The 11,888-nt window shown below is 44.1% G+C and overlaps 1 protein-coding gene across 5 annotated transcripts in view; it reads right to left on the bottom strand.

Moving 5' to 3' along the window:
* Positions 1–7,803: 7,803 nt before the first annotated feature.
* The window catches only part of ZNF266 (zinc finger protein 266), a 23,616-nt gene continuing 19,531 nt past the window's right edge, over positions 7,804–11,888 (bottom strand). For all 5 annotated transcript variants that reach the window (XM_026455567.2, XM_026455571.2, XM_026455568.2 and 2 more), the window contains 2 exons: positions 10,858–10,946; positions 7,804–9,926 (listed from right to left, as the gene is read on the bottom strand). In XM_026455567.2, the coding sequence (XP_026311352.1) occupies positions 8,481–9,926; positions 10,858–10,946 (1,535 nt within the window). In that variant the 3' untranslated portion in view covers positions 7,804–8,480. The remainder of the gene's footprint in view (positions 9,927–10,857; positions 10,947–11,888) is intronic.

Here is an 11,888-nt window from a genome sequence, read left to right as displayed (position 1 = left end):
CTCTTGATTCTCTAAAAACTACAATTTTTTCCTTGCATAACGCCAAATTAGACACAGAAAATGGCACATGTTCCCTTACTTCCATTAGTTACCTCCCACAATGCACACAGGTTTGACTTTAGGGGCTGATATGGGGCCCCACTCCTGGTGATACTGGTTGGGCTTACTCTCTTGGGGAGTGGGTGGAATAGGCTGGGGCTAGTTGCATAAGGGGGAGGCATGAGTGATGACCTTGGAGTGGGATCCTTCATTGAAGAACTGGTAGGAAGCCCCTCAGAATTGGGGGACTGAAGAGACCCTGGGGAAAACGTAAGCCTTCTAAATGGAGCAGCTAGGAGGGGATCCCTTAGGCATGGCATTCTGGTCCCTGGAAGTAACATGAGCCTGTAAAGGGCCATAAAGGCCTGTACATAAGGGACCTCTTTCCATTTTCCTTTTTACAAAATAAGTCTATTTGTAAAATATTATAATGCATAGAACCATATGTAGGCCAAATCTGTTTTCTAATCTGTATTGAACCCGGTGTTGCAACAGAAAATGAGTTTCTTCTTAAGACGACTTTGAACTTGCTCCAGTAGCCTAAAAGACACTCCAGTGCCAAGTCCTCTGGGATGCTTGCTGTTGCCCCCAGGTCGACTAAGGATCTCTACAGGGGGTTTCAGCCTAAGTTTAGCAAATGCCTAGTTAATTTTCCCTTTTAAATTCCCACCTTCTGGAAAAGTGTAAATATAAATAGCAGGGTGTTGTAAAAGTGGATTAGGAGCTACACATGGACACTTGGATGTTGAGCCTAATTTCCAGAGGGCTGGGCAGAGAGGGGCTAAACAAATGGTAACTGTAGAAGGAACGAAAGGAAGGGGTAAACAGCATTGCCCAAAGGGAGACCTCACAGGCCCTGACCACCTGAGAACTTACTCAATAGTGGAGACACCCAAAAAAAAAAAAATTCACGTGGCCCCAGACCTGCTTCAGCTAGTCTTCAATTTTGTGGGGTGTCTAAGCCCCGACTCCAGAGTCTAGTCCCGCCTCCTATCTCACCGTCAACTTAACTTTTAGCTTATAAACCTTCGTATGTGCCGGGCGCGGTAGCTCATGCCTGTAATCCCAGCACTTTGGGAGGCCGAGGCAGGCGGATCATGAGGTCAGGAGTTCAGCCTGGCCAACATGGTGAAACCCCCATCTCTACTAAAAATACAAAAATTAGCCGGGCGTGGTGGTGTGCACCTGTCATCCCAGCTACTCAGGAGGCTGTGGCAGGAGAATCGCTTGAACCTGGGAGGTGGAGGTTGCAGTGAGTGGAGATCGCCTCCAGCCTCGGCAACAGAGCGAGATTCTGTCTCAAAACAAAAAAAAAAAAAAAAGGAAATGACAAGATATTAATACTTAGTGAATCTAGGGCAATGGTGGTTTATTGTACTGGACTATTTTCTTCTGTTTGAATGTTTCCAAATTAACAAGGTAAGGAAAATCCACTTGGAAACGGCTCTTGCTGTTTATGGTCAACCCAATTCCAATTTGTGATATAAAAACAAGTTTGCATATTCTCTCTTTTTTTCTGGAGATACTTGTGTTTTGAAGCTCAGAGATTTACAGGGTTCTGAGCTGAATACCGAGCTATTTACTTTTCCGTGACAGTAAAATTTGCATGCATTCATTCACCCATGCATTTAATTCTGTCAGATGCCTGTACTCCCTAATAATGAGTTTCTAATCTCTCCACCTGTACATAATTTACCAAACATAAAGAACATCCCCCCAAAAGAACAAATTCACCCAGTGTTCACTCAAAGTGGCTGGAATCCCCCGGTCGGTGAAGTCTAACCAGGACTCCAGCAAGAGATTTTCTTCCTTGTGCAGAAAGTCTGCAAAGCCTGATGAAGAGGCCTGGGAAAGGGGAGCGCGCGGACGAAAAAGGTTCCATCGAAGCTCCCTGCCCGCACTCCCGACCCGCCTTTTACCTGGACCCAAGCCCCTAGCCGGGCAGGTGGGAGTCTCGGAAGAAGTGCGGCAGCGGCAGGAGGCCCCAGGCGCGAAGTCCAGGAAGGCCGCAGGAGGAGGCGACCTGCAGGAGGCTCCCCTTTGACTCCATCCCTACTCCAGTCCTCATAGTCTGGTGGAAGCAACCTTAGGCTGGTTGATGTGGAAGGAGGCGGGCCTGCACGCCGACGCACGCGGAGTGCAGCGTTCACTTCCGTTTCCGGGAGCGCACTACCGTTTCCAGGCATGAGGGCAACCGGCGGGCCACGGAATGGGCTGAGAAACAGGAGGAGAGCCGCGTGGTGACGTCAGGAGGACGCTACAGCCGCGACCATCCAAAGCTAGTAGAGAGATCCCAGCGTCTGCCGGGAAAGGCAGAGGGGGCGGGGCGATACCAAGGTGGAGGAAATGGGGCGGGGCAATGCCCTGGGGGCAGGGTTGCCAGTGGGAGAGCCACCCTTCAGGCCATGCAGACCCCAGGTGAAATCTGCACAGGGGTCTCCTGGAGCTGTGGGAGGGGTTCCCCTTCTTGCTCGAGAGAGTTTTTTATGTTGCCCGCTTTATGGATGGAAAACAGGCATGGACGGGCGGTGTAACTTGGCCACATTCACTGACCTAATTAAGTCTCTGAAACTGGATCCTGGGTCGCTGGAGGCCTTACACCCTCCTCCAGGGATGATAAATATCAATCTACAAGCAAAGAAAAACTTTGGAATTTAAAGCCTTGTGTACTGTAGTTCTTCCTATTTTTTTTTTTTTTTGAGACGGAGCCTCGCTCTTCCTATATTTTTGACAGCGAAACAAGAAACTTTATATCACACACACACACACACACAAACCCTCTTTGGCATTTTCTAAATATCCCTGTGAATGAAACACCTACCAAGACGTGGTAGGATTTAAGTAATTTGGGACAGGTGTTTTATTCACGTCTGCAATCCCAGCACTTTGGGAGACCCAGGTTGGAGGATTGCTTGAGCCCAGGAGTTAAGAGACCAGCCTGGGCAGACCCCTGTCTCTTAAAAAATAAAAAAAGTGATAGGGGATAAACGTAGAATTGCCATAGGTCATAATTTAATACAAAGCTGCTACGTTGGTGTCGTTTTTAGGTCTGACAAACTTCCTCTCCCTGTGTGGTTGTTTCCTGATATAACCCACGTGTTCCTCATCTCACAGCTGCTGACCCCTATAAAACCTAATGACCAAGACCACAGTCATGTAAATAAATTCCCCCCTTCATTTTTTTCCCTAGCCAATCGACAATCACGTGAAGAAAGACAGGAATAAACCCATGGTCCTTAAAAAAAGGCACAGTCCCACAGGCCCTCTCTCTCTCTCTCCCTCTCCCCCTCTCTCCATAACCTACCCACAGTTTGAGCACCATACCGTCTCTGGACTTTCTGTGGGTCATTATTCAGCACCCCTAACTTCTCTGGAATCTAGAATAAACTTTTTTCTTTCCTCAATTTTGGTTTCACTTTCTCATTGTGTCTCACTTGACACACCTGAACTTAACATCCTCCACCAGCTCTCCTAGAGTGGCTATCTTGGGCCGGACATGTTGGCTCATGCCTGTAATCCCAGCACTTTGGGAGGCCGAGGTGAGCAGATCACCTGAGATCAGGAGTGGCCAGCATGGTGAAACCCCGTCTCTACAAAAAATATAAAGATTAGCTGGCCATGGTGGGACATGCCTGTAATCCCAGCTGCTCGGGAGGCTGAGGCACGCGAATCACTTGAACCCAGGAGGCAGATGTTGCAGTGAGCTGAGATAGTGCCACTGCACTCCAGCCTGGATGACAGAGTGAGACTCTGTCTTAAAAAATATATAAAAATAAAAATAAATTTAAAAAGTGTGGCTATATTAGCTTTTGGCCTTTCTCAAGAGAGAAACCTCAAGACTAAATTGGAAAATAAACATTAATACTAAAAAATGACACCAACACATGATCCAGCAATTCCACTTCTGGGTGTATTAATCAGAAAGTTGAAAGCAGGTATTGGAAGAGGTATTTGTACACCCATGTTCATGGCAGCTTTATTCACAATATCGAAAAGGTGAAAGCAAATCAAAACGTGGTCTAGCCATACAATAGAATATTATCCATCCTTAAAAATGGAAATTCTGAGATGTGCTACAACATGAACCTTGAACATGTTATGCTAAATGAAATAAACTAGTCACAAAAAGTCAAATACTGTGACTTCACTTTTATGAGGTAACTACAGTAGTAGGATTAACACAGACACATGTTGGAACAACTAAGTTCCTCTTCAAAGACTCAACTTTCTGGTCATAAGTTGTAAAAGTTGTACATCAATCCTATCCACCTTCTTCTGTTCTGTTTACACAAACCGCGCATTTACCCTATTTGGAAAAGTTTAAGTCTTAGCCAATTGGGATCAGCTTAGATTGTGCAGTCCAACCCCAGCCAATCGGAGAAGGACACAGAAACAGGAACTGCGTTAGATTAAAAACTCCTTCCCAATGTGAGTATACTTAATGCCAGCAAAGTGGACACTTAACATGGTTAAAATGTAAACTTTATGTAATATACTTTACCACAATTTTTAAAAAGTGAATAGAGGATTATTAGTTTTATTTACTGAAGCCTCCAAAAACCAGAGATCTGGGGCAAAAGAAATTCAAAACCAGTTTGGCTAGCAGTGCATTTTATACAGCCCCTGCTAAATAAAATACCCACTGATAAGTGTTTGGAATTTTATTGCTAAGATTAGATTTATACATTAGAAACGTGTGTTTAAAACAGACATTCTCAATCAACTGACAAAAGATTTTTAAAGGATTAGATTTTAAAATAAGTATTAAATTAGATGCAGCACCAAGGAATATATTGGTTTAAAAAATTGCTCAGTGCCAGGTGTGGAGGCTCATACCTATAATCCCAGCACTTTGGGAGGCCAAGTGGGCGGGGGGGGAGGCGGATCACCTGAAGTCAGGAGTTCAAGACCAGCCTGTCCAACATAGCAAACCCCTTCTCTACTAAAAATATAAAAATTAGCCAGACGTGGCAGCACGTGCCTGTAATCCCAGCTACGCAGGAGAATCGCTTGAACCCAGGAGGCACAGGTTGCAGTGAGCCAAGATCTCTCCACTGCACTCCAGCCTGGGCAACAAGAGCAAAACTCCATCTCAGGGGGGGGGAAAAGAGGCTCAGCTGCTGTTTCAGAGAATTAAACAATTAGTTAAAAACCTAACACTAAACAGCATTTTTAAATGTCCTCATCCTGTCACTCCACAGATTCCAAGCACCAAGGAGCCACTGGACTCAAAAGCATCAGCTGCCACAGCCAATCGGAAACCAAAATGGCCAGTTACTAGGCAGACACTAGTGGGTAGGCCAGAGAGACCTGTAGACAGATCTCACCGTGCATCAATGGCTGCTGAGGAAAGGTGCGCCTTGGCCAGGAGTTCTAAGAGCCACCTGTGCAGAATTTTCACCAATGTTTCCAAGTCCTGCAGAGCAGTCACGTGGCACTCCAGACCCACCCTGCAATCCACTGCCCCAAAGGTCACCATGGGGTGAGCACAGCTCAACACTGGTGAAAGTGGAGCCTGCGGTTTATATGGGCACAGGATGGGGGTGGGGCAGGCCATGAGTTGTTTTGAAAAAGGCAACATTCGAACTGGAAAAGAAAGATGTAAAGTTCTCACTTTGGGCCAATCTGAAAAGTTACATACTGCATGATTACCAACTTTGTGACATTCTGGAAAAGGCAAAACTATGGCGTTGGGGCCCGTGCCGGGGGTGGTGAATGAACAGACACAAGAGACAAAGACAAACAGAGAACATGGCGGCCGCACCTAGAGCCTCCGCCTCACTTTATTTATACTCCATAAACCCCACGTCAGCAGAAATAACACAATGCAAAACAAACTTTCTGCACCCAGATGTAACCTTCTGCTTAGTTCCTTGTCTCTAAGCTTTTTCTTATTTGTCCGCCTTCTTGGCGCCTACTAGAGTTCATTAAAAGTTCAACTAGAGATAGTGTCCTTGACTACTGGAGTTCATTAAAAGTGCAACTAGCTAGAGATACTGTCCTTGAGCCTTATCTATTCTTAGCATATTGTTTTCAATGGCCCCTGCATATGGAGACAGTAAAAAGATGAGTGGTTGTCAGGGGCTGGGGAGTGGGAAGGAAGAATAGTGGGAGGACAGATGATCTGTGGACTCTGGGTGATAATAAAGCGGCCATACAGGTTCATGCGTTCTAACAAATGTATTACTCGGGTGGAGTACGCTGATGATGGTAGAAGCTATGCATGTGTAGGGGCAGGAGGAATATAGGATGTCTTTGAACCTTCCACATTATTTTGCTGTGAACCTAAAACTGCTCTGGAACATGGATTTTTTTTTTTTTTTTTTTGAGACAAGGTCTGACTCTGTCACCCAGGCTAGAGTGCAGTGGCATAATCTCAGCTGACTGCAACCTCCGTCTCCTGGACTAAAATGATTCTCCTGCCTCAGCCTCCTGGGTAGCTGGGATTACAGGCATGAGCCACCATGCCCAGCTAAGTTTTGTCTTTTTTGTAGAGGCGGGGTTTCACCATGTTACCCAGGCTGGTCTTGAACTCCTGAGCTCAAGCGATCCACTCACCTCAGCCTCTCAAAGTGCCAAGATTACAGCCATGACCCACCACAGCAGGTGAACATGGATTTTTTAAGAGTTAATAAAACATTTTCAATTGGTTAGAATTTTCCAATCTGAGAAGTGAACATTATTTAGCTGAACTACCACTCTCCAATACCTCTTACACTAACAGGATTTCTCTCTACTGCAAAACCTTACTTAAGCAATCCCTGAGATAACAGCAAAGGGCTTTCCATGTTTCATAGACTGTGCAGTCTCATTGCAAGTTATTTCATGCTGGGTTGTGAAGAGATTCTGACACTTTTCCCATATTCCTTACATTCGTATGGCTATGAACTGTGACATAGTAAGATATGAGAAGCAAATGAAGTACTTCCTGCATCCTTTTTATAATCACAGGGTTTTACCCCAGCATGAATTCTCACAAAGATATTAAGGCTTGAGCAATGAAATAAGGTGACACCATATCCCTGGGATATATAGGTTCTTCCTCCAATGTGAGATTTCATGTTAATATTATGGCTTTGTGAGATATTTAAAGGTTGTCATACATTCCCCTACATTCCCAGGACATTTGCAGTCTAATTAATTTTATTTTTATTTATTTTTTTGAGACTGAGTCTTGCTTTGTTACCCAGGCTGGAGTGCAGTGGTCTTTGCTCACTTGCAGTCTAATTTTAGATGTGTAAAATAAGCCTCATGGAATTAGTAAAAGCTTTCCCACATGCCTCAAAGCGAAGTCTTCTCTACACTGTGAATTTTTATTCCTTCTATAAGGTATAAACATTTAATGAAATCTCTCCACATTCCTAATAATAGAGCCTCAGTCCACTCTAAGTCACTAAGTGTTGGGTGAGGTCACAGTTATGACTTTCATAGTAAAAGAAACTTTCTTTTCTTGATAGTCCTTGATTTTCACAGGGCCTATCACCACAAGAGTTGGAAGCATTAAGATCTGATGAGCACTTAGACTTCACATGTCCTACGTTCATAGAACGTCTCTCCTGTGATTGCTTTTGTGTTTGCACTAATGATAGCTAATGAATGGAAAAAAAAATTTTATTATGTCTGAAGAAAGCTTAAAAATTTGTGTTTTTCCACATTCAGAGCCATCCTGGCCTGCGGGTTGGACAAGCTTGATCTAAAGCTTTTCCCAAGTTCCTCACAGTATTAGTTTCCTAGGGTTGCTGTACAAAATAACACAGACTGAAAGATTTAACCAAGAGAAATTTATTGCCTCACAGTTCTGAAGCCTGGAAGTCCAATATCAAGGTGGAGACAGGGTTGGTTTCCTCTGGAGGCCATAATGAAAGCATCTGTTCCAGGTCTCTGTCCTTGGCTTGCAGATGGCCATCTTCTGGTGGATTCACACAGTCTTCTCCGTGTGTATCCTTCCTTCACTTTTCCTTATAGGGACACCAGTGATGTTAGATTAGGGATCGAACCTAACAGCCTCATTTGAAGTTACTCACCTGTCTGAAAACCTTATGTCCAAATACAGTTATAGTGTAAGGAACTAGGACTTAGGGCTTACAAATAAGGAGTGGGGCATCATCCAGACCATGCCATTTAAATTGCAGGGTTTCTCTCCAATGTGAGTTCACATATGCACATTAAGGTTTGTGGGATTCAGAAAGGTATTCCCAGATTCTCTACATTCACAGGGTTTCTCTCCAGCGAGATTTCAGACGTGTTTGGTAAGGCTTGACAATTCCGTGAAGTCATTTCCACATTCCCTGATGCAGGGTCTTCTCCACTGTGAATTCACACACGCTCATTAGGACCTGAGATACAAAGTTGCTTCCACATTTCTACATTCATAGGGTTTCTCCCCAGTGTTTTCATGTCTTCAGAGAGAACACGGACACCTTTAGGTTTTCCCACATTCCTTACACTGACAGTCTCTCATCTGCATGCCTTCTTTCATGATTTCGAAAGGAACTGGAAGAACTGAAGGCTTTCCCACACTCTTTACATTCATAGGGTTTCTCTCCAGTGTGAGTTCGTTCATGTAACTGAAACGAATTGGAGTAACTGAAGGATTTCCCACACTGTTTACATTTGTAGGGTTTTTCTCCAGTGTGGATCCGCATGTGAAGGTTAACACAAGTGGGAAACTTAAAAGCTTTGCCACATTCCATACACGTGTATGGTTTTTTGGCACTGTGGGTCCGCATGTGATTATTAAGACTAGAGGAATGCGTAAATGCTTTCCCACATTCCAGGCATTCAAAGGGCTTCTCTCCAGTGTGAATTCTCAAATGTCCACTAAGATTTGAAGAAATAGCAAAGGCTTTCCCACATTTGACACATTCAAAAGGCTTCTCTCCAGTGTGAGTTCTTGTGTGTTCACTAAGGCGAGAGGATCTGGCGAAGGCCTTCCCACATTCCTTACATTCATAGGGCCTCTCGCCACTGTGAGTTCGTGCATGCTTAGTAAGGTCTGAGTTCTGAGTGAAGGCTTTCCCACAGTCCGTACATGTATAGGGTTTTATTCCAGTGTGAATTCGAAAGTGATCACTGAGACATGAGGAATTTCTAAAGTATTTTCCACATATCTTACATTCAAAGGGATCCTTTGCAGTGTGAGTTTTTAAATGTTCAGTAAGTTGAGAAGATGTAGTGAAGGCTATCCCACATTCCTTGCGTTCGTAAGGCTTCTCACCCACATGACTTTTCATATGTTGACTTAAGCAAGAGGAAACAGTGAAGGCTTTCCCACAATCCTTACATTTATAAGGTTTCTCTCCAGTGTGAGTTTTTCTGTGCTGAGTAAGCTGACAAGACCTAGTGAAGGCTTTCCCACACTCCTTACACTCGTAGGGATTGTCTCCAGTGTGGGTTCCCATGTGAATATTAAGGTATGCAGAATATCTAAAGCCTTTTCCACATTCCTTACATTTGTAGGGTTTTTCTGAACTGTGAGTTTGTATATGCACAGCAAGGTCTGTGGAGTGAATAAAGCCTCTCCCACATTCCTTCCATTCATGGAGACTTTCTCCATTGTGAGTTCTTAAACGTCCCTGAAGGTGTGAATGATTAAGGAAGGATTTCCCAGAGTCACTGCAATCAAAAGCTTTATCTCCTATGCACATTCTCTGGTAAACAACATCAGGGGTCAGGCTGAAGGCTTTTCCACACTGACTAAACACAGAACGTTGCTCTCCAGTAGAGGTTTTCTTGTGCAGAGTAAGGAAGTCTACTCCATACAGATGACACTCAAATGCATTCTCACTAGTTTGAGTTCTCAGGTGTGTCTCAAGGCATGAGTGTTCACTGGAGACATCTCCACATTGCTTCACATAATTGGCCTCCCCTCCATTGTGGCTTCCTATCTGTTGATAAAGAAATGAATGATGATTAAAGGACTGTTCAGACTCACTAACAGATTCCACTCATCAGAAGAGAGGAACATTGTGATGGTTATTTTCATGTTTACCATTTTCATTACACACATACAAGTACTGCCCTTTTGATTTCTTTCCAGTGGAATGATGAAAAGCTCATGTCAGGCTGTGCCATCTACTCTAATGTCAAATGTCTGTAGAGTTTTATGAAATTGCTTTAAAAACTCACTATCTAGTTACAAATGTGTACTTGACAGGAACTCTAAAACACTTAGGTGTTGGCTGGGCACACTGGCTCACACCTGTAATCCCAGTGCTTTGGGAGGCCAAGGTGGGCAGATCACCTCAGGTCAAGAGTTCAAGACCAGCCTGGCCAACATGGTGAAACCCTGTCTCTACTAAAAATGCAAAAATTAGCCAGGCATGGTGGCGCGTGCCTGTACTCCCAGCTACTCAGGTGGGTGAGGCACAAAAATCGCTTGAGCCCAGGAGGTGGAGGTTGCAGTGAGCCAAGATCATGCGACTGCATTCCAGCCTGGGCAACAGAGCAAGACTCTGAGAGAAAAACAACAGTAAGTGTCAAGCTAGGTTTCCGGCATCCCCGACTCATCGTATTGAGTCCTCTCCAGAGTCATTATCCCTCTTGGGAATGCTACTTATCTCAAAGAGCTCTCATTCTGCTATTTTTTTTTTTTCTTTTACTGTAATTAAATTAATTTTGTTTTTAGAGCCAAGATCTTGCTATGTTGACCAGGCTGGTCTAGAACTCCTAGCCTCAAGTGATCCTCCCACTTCAGCCTCCCAAAGTGCTGGGATTACAGGTGTGAACCACCATGCCCAGATTTATTCTGATTTTCTCTAATGAAATCCCCCATCATCTCTAAATGTGAAAACTAAGACGTATCCTTGTTAATCTTACCATTTGAATCCCATTGGAGTTTGGCTCCCCCAAAAAATCTTGCTGAAGGGCTGACTCTTTGGTTTTAAGTTGCACTTTCCATTCTGAAGCTAAAGAGAAAAAGAAATGTAAGAGTTTGGAGACACACAGGGTAGACAGATGGAGCTGAAACTGAGAGAGATCATTTGTATTTGTTTTCTTTTTTTCGAGACAGAGTCTCGCTCTGTTGCCCAGGTTGGAATGCAATGGTGTGGTCCTGGCTCACTGCAACCTCTGCCTCTGGGGTATAAGTGATTCTCCTGCCTAGCCTCCTGAGTAGCTGGGACTACAGGCACGTGCCACCACACCCAGCTAATTTTTGTATTTTTCGTAGAGATGGGGTTTCACTATGTTGGCCAAGTTGGTCTCAAACTCCTGACCTCGTGATTCATCTACCTCAACCCCCCAAAGTGCTGGAATTACAGCCATGAGCCACTGCACCTGGCCCCTGTATTTGTTTTCAAATTAAACATGGCAACAAAAAACAAAGACAGATTTGAAGACTGTATATCAAAAATTTGGCAATAATAAGGATATAGCGTCAAAATTTTACATAGTTTACTACCAACTGATTCTATGAAAATTAAAAACTGATGGTGAACACAAAGAATATTACCATGGAAGGAAAGTCGAGGAATAGGACAACAAGCACACATCAAAACAGGGAACTTGTTTTTCTTCTTTTTTTGAGACTGAGTTTCACTCTTGTTACTCAGGCTGGAGTGCAATGGGACAATGTTGGCTCACTATAACCTCCACTTCCCGAGTTCAAGAGATTCTCCTGCCTCAGCCTCCCAAGTAGCTGGGATTACAGGCGCCCACCACCACACCCAGCTAATTTTTGTATTTTTAGTAGAGACGGGGTTTCAGCATTGTTGGCCAGGCTGGTGTCGAACTCCTGACATCAGGTGATCCTCCCGACTCGGCCTCCCAAAGTTCTGGGATTACAGACGTGAGCCACTGGTGAGTCACCATGCCCAGCCTTTTTTTTTTTTTTTTTTTTTTTTTTTTTT

The sequence above is a fragment of the Piliocolobus tephrosceles genome, chromosome 21 (genome assembly GCF_002776525.5).
Source record: "Piliocolobus tephrosceles isolate RC106 chromosome 21, ASM277652v3, whole genome shotgun sequence".
Lineage (NCBI taxonomy): Eukaryota > Metazoa > Chordata > Mammalia > Primates > Cercopithecidae > Piliocolobus > Piliocolobus tephrosceles.
The sequence above is the reverse complement of the archived record's forward strand: the minus strand, read 5'-3'. Positions and strand labels throughout refer to the sequence as shown.